The sequence below is a fragment of the Ostrinia nubilalis genome, chromosome 7, assembly GCF_963855985.1.
Source record: "Ostrinia nubilalis chromosome 7, ilOstNubi1.1, whole genome shotgun sequence".
Taxonomy (NCBI): domain Eukaryota; kingdom Metazoa; phylum Arthropoda; class Insecta; order Lepidoptera; family Crambidae; genus Ostrinia; species Ostrinia nubilalis.
This window is the reverse complement of record NC_087094.1, coordinates 15,408,669-15,427,009: the sequence shown is the minus strand read 5'-3', so window position 1 is coordinate 15,427,009 and position 18,341 is coordinate 15,408,669. Positions and strand designations below refer to the sequence as shown.

General features: G+C 35.4%; 1 protein-coding gene across 1 annotated transcript in view; it reads left to right on the top strand.

The window, feature by feature from the left end:
• LOC135073390 (cholecystokinin receptor type A-like) overlaps nt 1-18,341 on the top strand; it is an 80,097-nt gene that overhangs the window by 54,943 nt on the left and 6,813 nt on the right. The window contains exons 7-11 of the mRNA XM_063967549.1: nt 2,232-2,360; nt 6,633-6,704; nt 8,519-8,691; nt 11,283-11,386; nt 14,729-14,845. Of these exons, the coding sequence (XP_063823619.1) occupies nt 2,232-2,360; nt 6,633-6,704; nt 8,519-8,691; nt 11,283-11,386; nt 14,729-14,763 (513 nt within the window). The 3' untranslated portion in view covers nt 14,764-14,845. The remainder of the gene's footprint in view (nt 1-2,231; nt 2,361-6,632; nt 6,705-8,518; nt 8,692-11,282; nt 11,387-14,728; nt 14,846-18,341) is intronic.

The following is an 18,341-nucleotide window of genomic DNA, read 5'->3' as shown; positions in this document are numbered from 1 at the left end:
TGTATGTTGGTCGAATGTTGTAAGCGTCAAGGAAATCTCCTGGGCGATGTAATTTAACAAAGGTAAATTTACAAATAAATTGCATTAAATTTCATTTAAATTGCAATAGTTAAAGTTCTATACAAATGTACAGTTTTCGTTTTCTTGAATTTTCAAAAGTGAACTTTCTTCTGGGCCACCCTGTATGATCTGAAACGTCATAATACGTCAATGTCACCCCACCCGTGCCACTTCCATACCTCAGGCTCTGACTGAGTTTAGTGCTAAACCTATTGTAGAATAATCCTCCCTTAAACAAATAAGTGGCTATTTAAAGTGTTATTGTCTCAGCACCTTAGGGATATGTAATCAAATAATCTCAGCGTTCCAGGAATGCCCCATTTACGGAAACTTTACCGAGAATAGGAACTTCAAGTTAAAGCATTTGGGATCACTATTGCCGATTTTCTATAAATAATCGTCTGTCGACTGTCAATTTTCAATATGTTTTGGTTGAAATATTTCGAAGTTTCGATGATTTAACATTTTTTTTACATTTAAACAATATTTAAGTGTATAAAAAATTATGGATATTTGATCGAAAACAGACTCAAATTCGACAGTTGAAATCCGGATTTGGACAAGGTTTGAATTATGGAAAACCGGCCTGTGGCAATCCACGTAATCGGATTGTCTTCATTTATTTTTGACAAGATTAGTTAGAAGAGCATGCTTTTTTGATGACGTCGTGCTTATGGATCCGTAAAGTAGGCATTAAATAGAATTCATATCAAACTAAGTACCTATAACGGTGTTTAATTGGTAAAATATTACATTAAACCTAATGGTATGCATTATGATTCACGGGGATAGACTTATGCGTGGGATCTGATTGAATATGAAATATAAAAACAAAACCATTTTTTGAAGACAAGTCGCCGTCCATAATAATAAGTCAAACGTTTCGTTGACACCACCAAAAAACATACGACGAAATTGGAGTTTAACTCAAACAAAGTACTAAGTTATATTACTTTCTTTGAGCAAGACGAACGCCGACGGAAATAAAGCCGTTTATTTCAGATAGATTGTCTCTTTGAGCCTTTAATACTATTATTTTATTGATAGGGAAATGGGAAATGTTTGAATTGAGCGAAATGCCCAATAAATCACTTTCTACCAATTAAATATAATCTAAGAGCGGAGTGACTATGAAAACAATCTAGATTGACAGTGTAATAAAGATAATTAATAGAATAGTGGATCGGTGTATGCATAACTGACGGCCGATGAGGCAGCAAGGTTCTGGAGTGGAGGCCACGTACCGGAAAGCGCAGCGTAGGATGTCCACCCACAAGGTGGACCGACGACCTCATAAAGGTAGCAAGAAGGCGCTAGATGCAGGCCGCCACCAACCCGGCCATTGTGGAAATCATTGGGGGAGGCCTATGTTCAGCAGAGGACGTCCTATGGTTGAAATGATGATGAATCGAAGTGATCCTGAGCTTGAAATAAATTGCTTTATCCCACCCAAAGTGATAACGTGTCTGTTTTATCAATAATATCTTACCGGTCGATTGATACTGCAATCAACAATAGAAAAAAGATAAACGTATTAATGTGTTGAACAATAATAGTATACAAAATAATATTCATTTACTAAAAAGCATGTCCAATTTTCAGTTGTCCTGTTTAAAAAAATACCTAACGATGTCGGCTTTTAAAACTTGCTAATATACGAGTAACTTTTTGTGCTATTAAAATTCAAAATCAAAATAATTTTCTACGTGATATTAGACTAAACCCAACTCGAACCTGCAGGCTTTTAAACGATTAATTATAATAACCTACCTCAATACGTCCGCGTAGGTCGAAGTTAAATTATAATTCCTCAACAAATATGTTTGTTTTAGGTTAAATAAGTTCATATTATACTCTAAATAACACACAACTCTAATAAAATTAAGGTGTTTGAAGTATCATTATTATTTATTATGCCATCAAATTCTTTCACAAATTATGTAGGTAGACTGGTTGAAGAGCCCTAATGTTAAAATATTCCTCTTTTTTGCATAATAGAATACTTGTGTAGGGGGAAGGCGCTGGACGCAGGCCGCCACCAACCGGCCATTGTGGAAATCATTGGGGGAGGCCTATGTTCAGCAGTGGACGTCCTATGGCTGAAATGATGATGATGATGATTATGAGAATATGTAGACGACTTGTTATTGACCATGTGTGTTTGTCACCAGGAAATGGACGACAAATCTGACGTGGAGACGAAGAGCACCCAGTCATACTGCATGCATTCTGTGGATCTGGAGTTCCGCCACGCCATCCGCTCCACACACATCGACAAGAGCATCGAGGCCAAGAGAAAAGTGAGTATACTTCAAAAGTTCGTTAGTTCGTGTCAGTCTTTGTGGAAATAGATTTGATTTAAAGCTACGATAGCCGAACGGTGAAGGGGTAGGACTGGCCGACTCGTGATCCGGGGAACGCGGGTTCGGTCCCCGCCGCCGCTCGACTATTGTGGTGAGCCCACTCGTGACACAAGCATATTTATTAGCTTAGTACGAGGGGCTTACGAGACTATTAGTAATTTGTGTAATTACTAAATCTTAAAAAAATTCCTTGCGGGAGGCCTTTGTCCAGCAGTGGACGTCATTCGGCTGAAACTTCAAAAGAAAAATTTTCAAAATTCGCTTTCAACCAGAAACAACTTTTTATACTTTAATTTTGTGTTACTCTTGGTTCATCTCACTTGATTGAAAGTCTTGATTAGGCCAAAGGTTTACTAATTGGAAAGGTCTCATAGTGCGCGTGAACGCACAGGGTCTATTCAACGCTGTGCGTTTGATTTGCTGCTTCCCTTGCAAGCATCGTGTGAATACGGGTGTTAACCACATAGGAACTGGACATCTTACCTCTAACTGCCGATACAAAAGCTGTTCAACAAGGTGATTCTGTAGAATTTATTGTAACTAATACAAATGCACAACAAATCGCTGACTCTTATTACTTGATATGGAATATTGTGAACTTTTATGTTTGCGTTATTTTGACAAAATTGGTAAATAACATAGGTAAGAAAATCGTTTTAACAACAATCAGGCATGACAATGGCAAAACTAATAAAATAGAGGTAATTTACTCTTGTCTTTCCGAGAACGATGATACTAATTTTATTTACCCATACACAATTCTCCGTAACAATAATATAATATAAACGTTCGTACTAGGAATATTATTGCTCTAACGTTAATTAATTCCATCCTTCCGCGTACATGTTTTCGCAAATCAAAGACTACACTGTTCCCAAAATAAACATCAGTTGTGACTTTCATCCCGGAAATATTCACATTTTCTGAGTGAACCTTTTTTGGGGACCAATCGCGGGCTATGAGCTATGAGTGAGCTATGTGCCTTTATCCACCCGAGCTTAATATGCAAAGTTTTGTAAAGCAATAGACAATCCTGTTACACTGACTTTGATCAGACTTGCTGGATTTATATGAGAGAGATAATTTTTCATATTGAAAACACAACATTTTGTATTGCAATTAATAAAACGTGTAAGACCAATTTGTGAAAAGCGCTAAAATTGTTACTGAATGAGAGAGCCTCAAAAGTATGCTCACTTAGGTTATGTTGCCCATGGAGAAAAATATCAATGGATATAAAAAGGTTCGTTTACGGGACAAAATTACTAGGTAATTACATAGATAATTATCTGGTTATCCACAGGCTGACTTACTTACAGGACACCTAGACCTAGGTCAATGATCAAAGTTCCTTTTTTTGTTATTGTTATACACTGTCCCTTAAAAACACTTGTTATTATGAATATTTTGAAAGAAAAGTTAAATAGTTTTGTTACTATCTAAATGAAATAGATATTTTGCAGAATAAAACGTCGTAGTAACACACTCTTCAGTAAAGGGTCATAGTAATCGTTTATTTCTTGTGAATTGTAATGGACACCCTCTTTCTTGTTATCCGTTTTGTCGGGTTTTCACCCAAAAAAATGGGAAATCTGGTCGGTCTGGCAACAAAAGAACTATGTATTTGAATCTGAATATTCAAATTCCAACGTTTCAGTATTTACACATTAAAGTAAAACGTAAAAAAGAGCTTTAGCAACATAAATGGGGATTTCCTGTGTATGTTTTATGTCTTCAAATTATGATAATAAAATCTAACAAATATATTTCCTTCTAGTGACGTGTACCTAAGTACCTGCACATCAGTCAGAATACACATTTTTGTTACAAAGAGTTAAAATGCCACAGGGTGTAGAAAGAAAGAAAGAAAATACATTTACCCTCAGAATAGAGTTTAGCATGATGTGCTGTCGACTCGACATGAAGTTCAAATGCGATTTTGTTCCCCAGTCGACGCAGGAAGACTTATTGAAGGCTACTGACAACGCCACTCTTGTGGCGTAGTTTTGGGCTGACACTATGTAGGTTTGTTATCGACACGACAAGATGAAGAATTCTAACTGGGTTATTATCAGAGGAAATAAAAATAAAAACATTCCTTAAAAGCTTTCGATTTATATTAATTTTGGATCGTAAGCTTATTCAACTCTTTATCATGAGCACATGCTACATCGCTACACAACATATAGAGGTGTGAAATACAGCTCTGTTTACGACGTTCTGAGAATTTTCCTAAACGGCCTGTACAATAATACATTAAGCGGGTATTACGGTCGTAGCGGCATACTTTATGAGCTGTATACCGTATATCGTAGCACACAGAACAACCAATTACCCCGTGAAAACCTGGCCCTTAAAAATTACGGGAGTATTAGAGCGTAGATGATTGCCGGCAAAATTAATAAGCAAAGGTTTAATCGCCCGGTTGGTAATAAGTAGAATTTACGACCAGTTATCGGTTCCTGATTAAAGGATTTGCCACTGAATGCGGTTTGCGGTCAGGTCAAAGTAATTACACATTATGCGGGCTGTATACCTTTTGACCTGGCCGCATCCAGGTTGACAAATTATTAAGCATCATACTAGAGATCAAACTTGGAGTGCAAGTGTAGTTTTGTTCCCCAATCGACGAAGCACATGATGTCGTGCCCTGCGTGCCCAAACAACTGCACGCAGGAAGATTTAATGAACTGACAACGCCACTCTTGTGGCGGAGTTTTGGGTTGACGCTGTGTAGGTTTGTTGTCGTCACGTCAAGAAGAGAAGATACTAGAGATGCGCAAATCGTGTCCGGAACTGGATTGAACTTGAAACGATTAACTTACCCTTGTCTATACCTATAGTTTCCTGGCATAAAAAAGATATAACAGTATGTACAAGAATAATAACGGTATCTGAAAGCATTTAAGAGATTGTTTTTCTGACGGATAAGTTAGGCAACTAGGTCCTTGAACTTTGAAAATTCGTTATTATTGATGTAAAATGCGCAAATCTCTTTGAGACAGTAAGTCTTTGGATCTTTGATTGTCGCATTGACTCGTAAACAATACCTCGGGCAATATTATCTCACAAAAGCTCGTAGCTTTGATGTTAGAAGGCAAAGACTTTGATGAAATTTCAGCTGTCACAAGATGACTATGATCTTGCACATTGATAGGTCGGATTATTAAAGGAGCTCAGATATTGCAGATAATAATTATGATTTCTTTATTAATATCTACTCTTGTCTGTCAAGAAAAACAAAAAAGATTATTTGTGTTGTCGCTCAATAAAACATTGGAATAAAAGAAGTTATTATAGAAGAAGAAAAGTTTTTTGGTGTCGTTTGTTTTCGTTTATATCATTTGCTTTTAACAATTATTATTATGTCGATAAGAATACATAGATACAGTGCATAGTATTCCACCTGAAGGACATAGTACAGAATCCATCATGCGAGAGTCCGACTCGAAATTGGCCAGTTTTCTCAAAGCAAATTCGTTGGTAGTAATTATTTCCTGGTGTTGTGTGGACGTTAACCAATTAATGTCCTCAATGTTTAAACTAATTAACGTAAAGCAATTAAAGTTGAATCAATTAAATACTGTGCGAAAGCATTCATTGATGGAAATTTGATAGCTTATCCTACCTGTTCAATTTAATATTGCATTTGTAAAGACCGAAACTGGGTCGAAACTTTCAATTTCAATAAATATTTTCTTGTGCTTTACCAGAAATTGGCCTTTATATTGTCATTCTGTATAATTAAGCTTATCGTAATTTTTACAGTCGAAAACATAAAAAAAATTGCTGAGCAAATTTATTCCAGGAACTGTCTTTATCGGAAGAATTATAAGGACACTCAACATTGAAGTACGGTCGCCACTCGCCAATGAGTCAACTTACCACCATGGAAAATTTCCTCTAATAAATTTTGAGTTTATATGCTGAGTTTTTTAATTGTGTTGAAAATTAACTGTAGCATTCTCTTTCTGATAAACCGTTGAGAGCAAATACGGTAGTCTTTATTGAAGAAAAATAAATATTGTGAAATATTGATGTTTATACTGCCTGTTTTCACCATCAATCTAAAAATTTTAAGTGACCCCTGTGAAATCCAAATTCCTGTTATGTATTACTAGTGGTCACTTAAAAATTAGGGATTGATGGTGAAAACGGGCATAAAACTCCTAGACGTGGTAAATACTGAAATGTTTTTTTTTGTTACAGGTAATACGAATGCTGTTCGTCATTATACTCGAATTCTTCATTTGTTGGACTCCACTGCACGTGATAAACACAGTAAGTATCAAAGGGAATATTTTTGATTTCAAATCATCGACCTGCAAAATTAAAACTTGTGCCCCAGTGAAAATGGATCTAAAAACAAATCGAAATAGGTGACAGCAGTCCTGAGGGAAACCAATTTATTTGCGCATCCAATCCCGCACTATCTCTCCTCATCCAAAAAGTTTGGCGAACTTTACTTGCGACCTTAGCGACCTCAACCGGATTATTTTTCGTATAATCGACCCCGGGGTCCCCGTTGTTGACGATGCCCCTTGGAACGTGATTTCATCGCTTCATAAAGTTTTGGGTGAAAACATAATTGGACCTTTTCTTGCCTTAATCGCGGGCAAAAAATCAAGGAACTGTATAATTTAAGTGAGGATCAAAAAACATTTTTTCAGCCAAATATGTATGTAGAAAACATAACCTTATTACTTTTTACTTACCTAGAAAATACTTTGTTTTTGAAAGGCAACATTCTAAGGCGTAGATGATCTTGTACTGGAGGAGTTTTGAAAGATTTTTAATTTCATAAAATTATCAACAAACAAAATTCAAATAACGGAAAAACTTGTAAATTAGTTAGCTTTTAATATCAAATCTGAAAACATGCAGCAATACCGAACATTTAACATAATATATTAAAGTGACTGAAAATACACCAATTTGATGTACTCGTAATATTGCTAAGTGATAAGATTCTCAAAATTGAATGCTTTATAATAAACAAATGACAACCTGAATATCAATTCCATTTCATTTCAGCCAATAAACTAAACGATATTTGCCTAACATCGCGACAAAATATCAATTTTGTGACGGCGTCGTTTCAGTAGGTAATTTAAGCCTATTCAGAGCAATTCGAATGGAGCTGAAAGTAATGATAACAATATTTATCTTATTTGTAAATTATAATTTTCTGTACTTTTTGTTCGATGTTTGCCTTTTGTCATCCTCATAATTTTACTCTCTGAAGTCTATACTTTGAAATATTTTTAATTGTTGTGATTATTAAGATTGCGAGTTATTTATTATTTTACTTGTGGGTAAAAACACTTTTTTTTCTGATATTTACTTGCAGCAAATGTTGTTATGTAGCAAATGTGAGTAAAGTGCGTTATTTATATTCTTGACTGTACGTTGAACACGTGACATACTCGAATTGAGTCTCGATCGGATACGTTAAACGGGTCCGGCCCGGGTCTAATGACAGTTTAATTTTCTCTCTCCAATAAAACCCAATCTATAAGGATTTTATTGGCAGTTACAATGTAAATCCTGACTACAAATAAATAGCAGACTTGCAATAGTAAATAGCCTCGTTAACACTGTAAAGCTGATTTTAAACTGTAGAGATTCGTTAACAAATGGTTCTGTCTTACATTTACAATTAATAGCACCTCAGACAAGTAACTAAAATAATCGTTGTTTTAAGATAGAGCCTATTACAATCTCAATGTCTCACAGTGTTAACCAAATGTGCAGTCATCTGTACAAGTCAACATAATTATATCGATTTTAGATCCTAAACCAACTTTCTTACGCACATTGGTCGTCTAAAATCGATATGATTTTCATTAAGCGACAAAATTCTATCGTCCCAGCTGGATTCAAGCCATGTCAATAAACGCTCATTCTGGAAACATAATAGTGAGCACTCGAGTCTTACGCCCGTATTTACAAACGTCGAAGAGAGCTCTGTGATTGGTTTGTATGTCACCCTGTACATCAACGCGCACTGTGAGACCTCATAGTAATGTTTGTGAATACGGGCGTTATACTCGTATACTTATCATTTCCAAAATAAAACCCAAAATCTCTTGTAGATCTACTTATTCTACCCCGAGGAGTTGTACCAGTACATCGGCTCCAAGGGTGTGGTTCTGCTACAACTGCTAGCCTACTGCTCGTCCTGCTGCAACCCTATCACTTACTGCTTCATGAACCGCAAGTTCAGGCAGGCCTTCATCACGCTCTTCAAGACCTGCAAGCTGTTCAGGTATTTTTGTTATTAATGCTTGAACCACACCAACGTGTGCAGATCGCCATCGCGGCCATTCGCGGCGCGCGGACTGTCATTGGTCCCGCGACCTGTCATTTGCCTATGATTGCGCCATAATTGCGAAGGCATAAGAACGTGCATAAATTGCAGTTGATGACAGCTTATTACACGCATGGGATTTAAACTTTTTTTTGTCATTTTCTAAGCAAAGTAGTAATGTGTTCAAAAAAACTGTCAAGTTCAGCTCGAATAACCTTTAACAAGTTAAATAATATTTTATTTCTACGATATGTAATAAATGAGCCAATTCAAACTAACTTAATCAATATTTGCCTGCCAGCTTCTGGTGAACTATGAGGACATTATAATATTGTAACAATTTAAACTAGCCCTTTCATAAACAGGCATTTATGAATATGATGCGTCTACAATTGAAAAGTAATTTATTGTTATATTTACGTCCTATAAAGGTCAGACTGTAATCATGACAATACGTCACCAAGAAAGCGTTGGTGGCTACAATGTAATAATATTCAAATTAAATTCTTAACTTATCAGCTCTTGTCCTCCCACGGATATCCCACGGAGGGTGCTTGTATCTACATAACAGTATTAAATCTTTTTCGTAAAGGGTTCGTTCTTGGTATTTTCACTTGTTTTTAATATTTTTTAAATTCTGGTATAAATGATTGGGGCCATTCAGATATTAATAAAAATTTATTTCCAGTAAATATTCCATTAGATTTGCGATATCGTATCCGATATGAGAGTGTAATGGCAAAACTGCATTCAGTATGCATACTTTTCGCATTACAAGTCAAGCCACGTATCCCTGGGATGGTTGTAGATCTAGCTTATTGCATTTTAAGGCAGTTATTACATTTCCTGTGTATTTGAATCGCATATCGTAGTCATACTTTTCAAGTCGAAATCGTGGCATAATTTTGAAATGAAACGCCCAGTCAAACTTACCCTACACATAGCTTACCCTACACACATATCTTTATAGGTTAATGACATTCGGTTTTACATTATACAGGGTAATTCAAAGTAAACAAAGTATAATTTCCTTTTACTGTTCAAGTAAGCAACACGTTCTTCCTCCCAAGACGTAAACTCCAAATTAATGTTTGCGTTAACTCCATTTCCTCATATGAATGGGTTCGCTCTTGATAACAATCTAACCCGAAGGGTGTGGAAGATGCGATCTTTGAATCAACCTTATTCTATAGATGCTTATTCACTTGTGGTTTAAGCCTTAAGGCTTTGTGTTTGGGAGTAATGACGTAGGAAATCCCACCCTTTGCTTGCGAATTACCGATGATCTGGCAAAATACTCGACATTGGTAACGAATAGTGGATAATCGGTATGTGAACTACTTAATGGTGGTATCTCGAAGCATGTTATGGATAATGGTTCTGAGAAGGAAGAGGTCTGTCAGCACGTCACTCCCGGAAATTGATTAAGCAATTGAAGTGAAGTTTTTGAACTATTAATGGGATAATAATTATGGAAATAGATACTCGATTAATTATTCGTTATTCACTCTCTTACATTTAATAAACGCTCAAGTTTTGGCAAATATTTACTCAGCAAACTTTAATTTAAATAAAACGAATTTGCGAAACTGGGTTTTGCGTGAAAATGCTTATCTTATTATTTTCGAAACCGACTTTGAAAATTTCTGGCTATTCCGCTTACCAGTGCGAAATCCGTTATTATATTCTTGGAACACCTGCGACTTTCATTACTTTTTATTCGAATTCCACATACCGATTTCCGTGCATATTTCGAACCTTTACCTTCGTCTCATTAGAGTAGAAAATCGAATTTTTATTCTAAGAATATACCTATTCATATTTTGTCCGCAGACCTACGCATTTGATACTTTTTCCTTTCAAATGTATTTTAAATGTGTCCCTTAATTCAATACAACATCGTTATTTGAATGTTTCTTTTCCAAATAAACTTCTTATTTTCAATAAAAGCAACCTCGCTTTCTGAAGTTGAGGCTCGTTAAATTGATAAATCGTTTTAAAAGTAGCCTAAAAGTTCAATGTTCTTTACAGTTATAAATTAATAAAGTTTATAATTATTAAGCTTTTGTATACAATTAATTTTATCTTTACGTAATAGTAATTTACAATTTATGGGGAAAACAAACTAAAAGATGGTTAGGCACGGAATACGGATAGCAGAAGGAAAAGGAAATAATCAGTTACCGCAGGGGTGGCAAAATGTATGATACGTCTTATCTTCCCGCGTAATTTGGCTTACTGTCGTTTAGGCGCCTTTTCGGGGACGATAATAATACCACAAAGTAGTTATGGTTTTATTTTTTTACGCGTAAACGATCCCCACGCAAATTTCCAATGAAAGTGTATCCAAATATTACATATCGTTTAGCTTTGATATTCTTTCCCATTTCACGTTGTAGTTACATAACACAACTAAAATTTTCCACATTATACACTCTAAATGATTAGAATTTTCACGTTTTTTTCCAAATTATTTTCCAATGCTCTCAGTATTATTATACTGCATTGCAGCTACAAACGAACAACTTTAATGGTATTTAGTATTTCAGGGGATGTTTTTCTGAGAAGTCCGAGTGTAAGCAAGCCACTCCACCACCTTCAAGCCAGGACGTTACAGCCTGTATAGTAAGGGGCAGCCACACTGGACGCACAGGTATGTCTGAAGACTTATTACTTTCCTTATAATAATTATAAAATTAAATCCTTGGGAGGCTTTTGTATCTACAGCTTTTTGGTTCAAAAGAAGAACAAAAATTGTCATGACTATCTTTATTTTTATGATAAAATTATTTCGTAGAGACAAGCTTCTATGCCTATTAAGATACATAAAATATGCTACAGCATACCAGGTCTTCACTAGGAAGTTATGCAAAACTTCATCTTTATTAATGAGGTACCTAGTTATGGGACGTAGAAAAAAGCAAAAAATTGAATCTAGTATCTGACTAACATTATCAAAACAAAAAGAAGAGAAGGAATTAAATAGACAGAAGTTGAAAAACGTTTGTGTGCGTGCATGCATAACAAATACACAAACTGATATCCACCTGTCCCACTGCAAGGTAAAGCCAATAAATTTAGTTTTATATGTATTCAATTACACATTTTCGAGCAGTACAAACTGATTTTAACGATACAGCATTTAAAAACCCTGTTCTATTAGAGCGACGTGATTTTGATTACTCAAATAAATAGACTTTTTACAGGATATTTTTGATCCACTCGCTCATGCTAGTTAATTAAAACTTTTAAATTGGATTGGGCCTTCATAACATATTGTATTAAACTGATAGACTAAGGCCCAGAACAGACGGTGAAACGCAACTGCAACGAAACTGCAACTTTCTGATGATTCTGATGAATGAAACTGAAACTGAAAGTTTCAAACTGGTCGCGTCATGTGTGGTCTCTCAACGGACGCTATGGCAGAAACTTAGATGCAACTCAAAAGTAACTAGCAGTTGCAGTTTCGTTGCAGTTGCGTTTCACCGTCTGTTCTGGGCCTTAGTGATATTTTACTCGTGTAAAATAATATTTTAATATTGGAATGAATACAACATGTTTATTAAGCATACATTTATTTTCGATAAAAATGTGTCTATACTTTTTTAAATGTAAACTTCATTTACTTTTCATTTACTTAACTACCTGCTGTATACAATTTCATACTTCAGGTTACTTTAAACTATTTTAAAAGGAAAAACTGAAGTCATAAATATCCAATGAGATGGTTTCAGTGGCCATTGTGTTCACGAGGTTCCATTTGTAGAACCATTGTACTCAATGTTAAAAACTTTCTTTTATACAAGAAACTGACGCTTACATTTATACTGCGGAGAGAACAATGTCTTATTAAAGAAAACCAAGGCAAGAAAAAATTATATAACGCTTTTACAAAGAATCAGAACGTATGTAGGTCCTTTTCAGGGCACTTGAATATACATCCTAAATATATTATATATAATAATATTTAAGATATATAAGTAGGTACCATATTATTACATTAACTTAAAATGACTTAAAAACTAAAATTACTACATTAATTACTAGAATTTAAAACAAAAGGTGATTAATGGAATGACCTATTGTTTTACATATCGTTAGCCTCCCTATCGACGGTGAATTGACAATACCTCTCTGCATTTATCTTTTTGGTTTTCAGGAGATATAAAAAAATACGTAAATATTACTTGCGCAAATAACAGCTATTTCCACAAAGGTATCTAATAAGAAATATCAGTTAGGAGAAAAATTTCGAATGGAAAAAGTCCACGCGAAATTAAATTTTAAGCCTATTGTATTAAGAAAATCGATTTCTTAAGAAATGTTAGTTAGGTATTGTCACTTCGCCGTCGCTACGTGTTTCAGCGTAAGCACAGGTATTCTATTTTATAGGAAAAATTCCTACGTTTTCACTCCCCAGCTGAACACGAGGCACTTAGCGAATCGTTTGTGTCGACTAAAATGCTTTCCTTTCAACGATGTTTATCTTAGGAAGCCAACACGCGTCAATTGACATTCCCTGAAATAAAATCTCCTTGAACAGGGACCCTCCCTGTCTTTACAAAATATGCCACGTGGTAGCGATATTTGAAGAATCGCTACCGACTTACTGGCATATTTAATAGTACCTACCTAGTTAGTAGTAGAGCATCAAATAAAAAAATGTGCATTAAGTAAGTAACTTTAGATACCATTGATGATAACAGAACTAGAACAAGGCGAAAAATAAACTTTTATACAGGGTGGCCATTGAGTTGACGTTCAAAGCTAACATTTAAATTCCTTAATCAAGATGTGTCCATGTCACCCCCATGTATGTTCTACGATTTTGCTTAGTTTAGGAGATAGTCTTAATTTTATACAAATAGGTACTAGATTACCTATACTCGTAGGTAGGTACGAATGATTAGGGATTCCCAGACAAAACTTATCTCACCTTTAATAACGTCAGACATCAATTGACGTCATTGATAAGATACAACCTACCTACATGCAAACTAATTAAAATTAAACTGTATGAAAAAAGGCTTCAATAGGCTATATGTCTAACTTTTATCAGTACAGATAAATAGAAACATTTGTTTAACATTTTTTTACACGTTTTGTTTTTATTAATTAGACTTTAATGATAATTAGTTTGACGTGGTTTGACGCAATTCTTTTTTATTTGAGAGTTTCACCCCCGTATTCACAAACGATACTAGCAAGTGAAGCAGCGAATTGAACGCACAGCGTTGAATAGAGCGCTGAGCTCTAGTGATTGGTTCATGTGTCACCCTGTGCATCCACACGCGCACTGTGAGACCTCATAGTAATGTTTGTGAATACGGTCGTCAATCCCCGTGTCTTTCTCGAAACTGACATTAAATTCTAAGCAACTTTGGCAATAAAGTTATGATTGATTGTACATCAAGCCTTCCCAAAACGTCTGGCATTTATTAATTAAACATACCATGAAAGTTCCCTACTGGCACGTTTTTTTTCTAACTTTACGACGTTTTCCATTAACCTGTGTGCAGCAGCAACTTCCATAGATTTTTTTGGAGTTATTACTTGTCAAATTACATTTTCATGCAGGCAGAACTGTTACTTAGATATTATAGATTGTAACAAGTCCAAACTTGCACGGAAAGTTAGGTTTGTATTCTAATTTTCCGTATTTGTTTGTGGCAAGTAAGGGTTACGCAGCGTGGGACGTCCACCCACAACGTGGATCGACGACATCGTAAAAGTAGCAGGAAGGCGCTGGACGCTACCTACTGGGCAACATGGAAAGCATTGGGGGAGGCCTATGTTCAGAGGTGGACGTCCTATGGCTGAGATGATGATAATGATAAAGGGTGAGGTTTTAATATCTAGCTATAGCCAAATAACGGTGTGTCCACTTAGCCTCGGCATTGTTTTAGCGTATTAGCCTATCGATGCTGTTGGTACAAACTAGGCATAATATATTTTTTGGGTAGTTCCCCCTAATATTAAAATTCATTCGCAGAGCTGGATGGGCTGGAAGGAGAGGATTGTGTTTAGCAGCGGCTCGCAAAGTACTGCTTTGGGAAGCAGCGGGCACCCCGCGCTGCCCGCGCCCGTCGTGCTGCGCCCCGTTACACAGGTCAGCTATTTTATAATAATAATAGTACTATCAGGCCTGTTCATCTCCGCGAGTTTACATCGAAAACAAAACACGCACGATGGCCCACCTACAGGATACTATTCGACAAGGCCTCACATACGAGCGAACATTGACTCACGCACGCGTATTCTTGTGTATGATGGAAGAAAATAAAGAAAATGGTGTAGGAACCTACTAAATACTGTGCAGTATTTAAGTGCCTAAATAATAATAAAAACACAGAATGTACTTTTTTAAGTTGCCTCAAGACACTGAGAGGTAAATAAGTAGTTAATATTATTCATGATAATTCATGCTAAATCACGTATTTCCTCCGCCATTTTCCGCAATTTGGCACCTCACGTCACATCATTTTACTGAAGTCAGCCCTATAGCTTCGGCGCAGTGCCGATCACTGACGTTTGTCAACAAAATAGTGCTTGACTCTTGAGACAGGCTAAATTACACCATATTGTTAATGACATTGAGCATACATTTTTTTAAATACCTTAGCGAAGTAAAACTTCTGTACGTAGTACTTATTATTATTCTGTGGTACTATCAACAACAGGCGTAATACCCAAATCCTTAACAAAGAACCTGGACATCCTCAAATTAAAAAGCAACTCATATCACTTAATGCAGAAAGCTGTTATTTTAAATTCATGCCGAATCACCCGAAAATTTTTAGCCGACGCGCGCTCCACATATAACGAGTACTAAATTAAACATCATATCAATGCTATCCACTTGGTCTCGACCCGTGGATAACATTAATACCAGCATAAAATGCTGAGAATTTAAAACAACTCAAAGTTATAATAATAAAGTCCTTTATTGCTTCTTCAAAATACTTATTAGAATAAGAACTTTGTTTATTATTGTAACTCTAGTTACAATAATAGCATTATCATCACTATTCTTCATCATATCGACACGGGTCTCATTTAACATTTTTGTATGAGTTAAACATGCAGGATGATTTTGCAAACAGTATCTAACAAGTATTTTTGTATAAGTATTTTAAGTAATTTTAAGTTATTTGTAAGTAGATAGATAAACTACCCGAAGCGAATTATGCAGGTACTACCCCTACGCGCTATGTTTGCCGGTCCGTGGAATGCGCGTCCCCTCCCCCAACCGCGATTAAACGCAATTAATGTGTCTTATTTTACGCAAATACACAATTTTTATCAATAATAATAAATAAAAAATATTTTAAATATAGTTTGTCAAAGTTATAGACGCTTCCCTTCGAGTGACATCATATCGCCAGCGGCAAACTTAAAGCGAACTGATAGTATTATTTATTTTTATAAGTACATAATTAGCTTCGAATCTCTACAAATCGTACCACTAAAGTATTTTAATATGAAAAAATATACATGATATGTTTTTTAAGTAAATCGATTAATTTACTGATTCTGAGTCGCTCCTAAAAATTTTGACACTCATTGCAAATTCACCCTGTATAAAATAATGTCACGTTAAGACCCGTGTTTCTCCATTTTAGTCAAAATGGTACGCGAAAGTTTAAAATCATATATCTCATCATCCTCATCTTTTTTTAGTTTTATTTACTTAAACATGTAGACGGTAACTGGATTGTCACCTTCTTAGCATTAATTGCTGGATGCACATCTTCTGTTGCTACGTTCAATTAATTCTGCAGACTACATTTAGGTACAGAAGACGCGTTTTTTTTAATTGTATTACGTTAATAAAAATTGGTAGTTAATTAATACTTAATACCGGCTCTAGCAAAGAAAATCTGTAAATCAGCAATGTAAAAATAATGTAAGTGTAATTCTTCTCAAATATAAATCCAACACAATACTCATACTTGAACCTTTCCGAGAAATTGCACTGAAAATTGAGGAAACATTTTACATTTCCTTCTGGTATAAACGCAATCCAACCTGTCCCATCCTGGAATGCAGAAAAATTGCATTGCATTGTAATAAATGTACATTTTTATCTTTCCAACGCAGCCATTTTCATTCTATTAGGGGAGACCGAGGACAGTTGTAACAGGAGAGTTGTGTTGTGACAGTGTCAATTTTTGGAAACCTATTATCTATCAGCGAGCTCGCAACCGCGCGCATATTTTAACTCGAAACTTGAACTAAAAAACGCGCACTTTTACAAGCTAGTAGCAAGTTCCAAAAATTCGACAGTGTCACAACAACTCTCTCCTGTTACAACTCACCTCGGCTCCCTATTCAATAACATAAACTGGTTAATTATTTTTATGTGAGAGAAATAAAATAAAACGTTTTTTAATAAAGTCATGTCCTTGGTATTACTTCTTACGATACAATTGAATTAAGCGAGCAGGAAATTAAATTTTGAAAAGATGTGCGGTACGAGAGTAGGGAGCGAAATGAACTTAAGTGGGAGTGTATGTATGTATGTAAAATGCTCAGATCATAGAAAGAGAATAGATATGAAGTCGCGCGTAACTATAACGAGAACCAGTGTCCCCATATTTCCCCCACCACAGCTCCCACACACACATTCAACTGTGTAAAAACAAAGCGACTGAGAGTCTACGACAACATGTCGCACCCTTAGAATGAAAGTGACCGAATCCAAAAAATGCAATTTGTGGTAAATGAACAAGAAAGTCTTCAAAAAAGTGTAGTCTTGAATACATTTTACTATATCTCTTTCGTGTTCCGTCGCATTTGATTGATTTTAAGTAGATTTATTGATTAACCTTTTGAGTTAACATTGGCAGAGTATTTTTTGTAATTATACTTTATTTAGTATATATTTTGACATAAAATATAAAGTATAGCCCGACCAGGAACATAAAAACCCTCGCCATGTTGCGGAAAACTAATGGTACTAATTTCTTTTAATGGCAACTGATGGCAACAGTAACTGAAAACTTCAATGACATGTCACCTTGCATGTCAGTCTATTGCTGTCAAAGTGTAAACAAACTTTATTTTAAATGTGCGCGGTTGATTTTGTGAATTAAATTGCTAAAATCTTTTTATAGTCGTGAAGGAAAAGTGGTTCACAATGTGTTAAAGTATTTGTCGAAGAGAAATACTAAGGGTTCGGACAATATTTTCATTGAATAATGTTTCCGACAAAGGTTGTCAAATTGACTGACATGTTTATCGTATAGTACAGTCCACTATGAAAATTAGGTGTGGTTTGTGTCAACTACCTATTTTAAAGTTTTTTGTCACTTTCTAAGTGTTGAATTTTATGGAATTGGGAAAGAAGTACCGAGTTTGAAGCGTTCATGAGCAAACATTGCATTTGAATATTCAAGTACTGAATTTGATTATTGATGATTAATAAAATAAATCCTACTAGCTCGATTGATGGTTTCATTTAATTTATTTAAACCAGGTTACATATAATAATATTTTTTCGTTAATTTATGAAAATATCAAATTAGCCCGTAATCCTGAATCCTGATACATAAAGTTAGCCTATTAATTTAACACAGGTACGACTGTACTCAGTGTTGCACTAT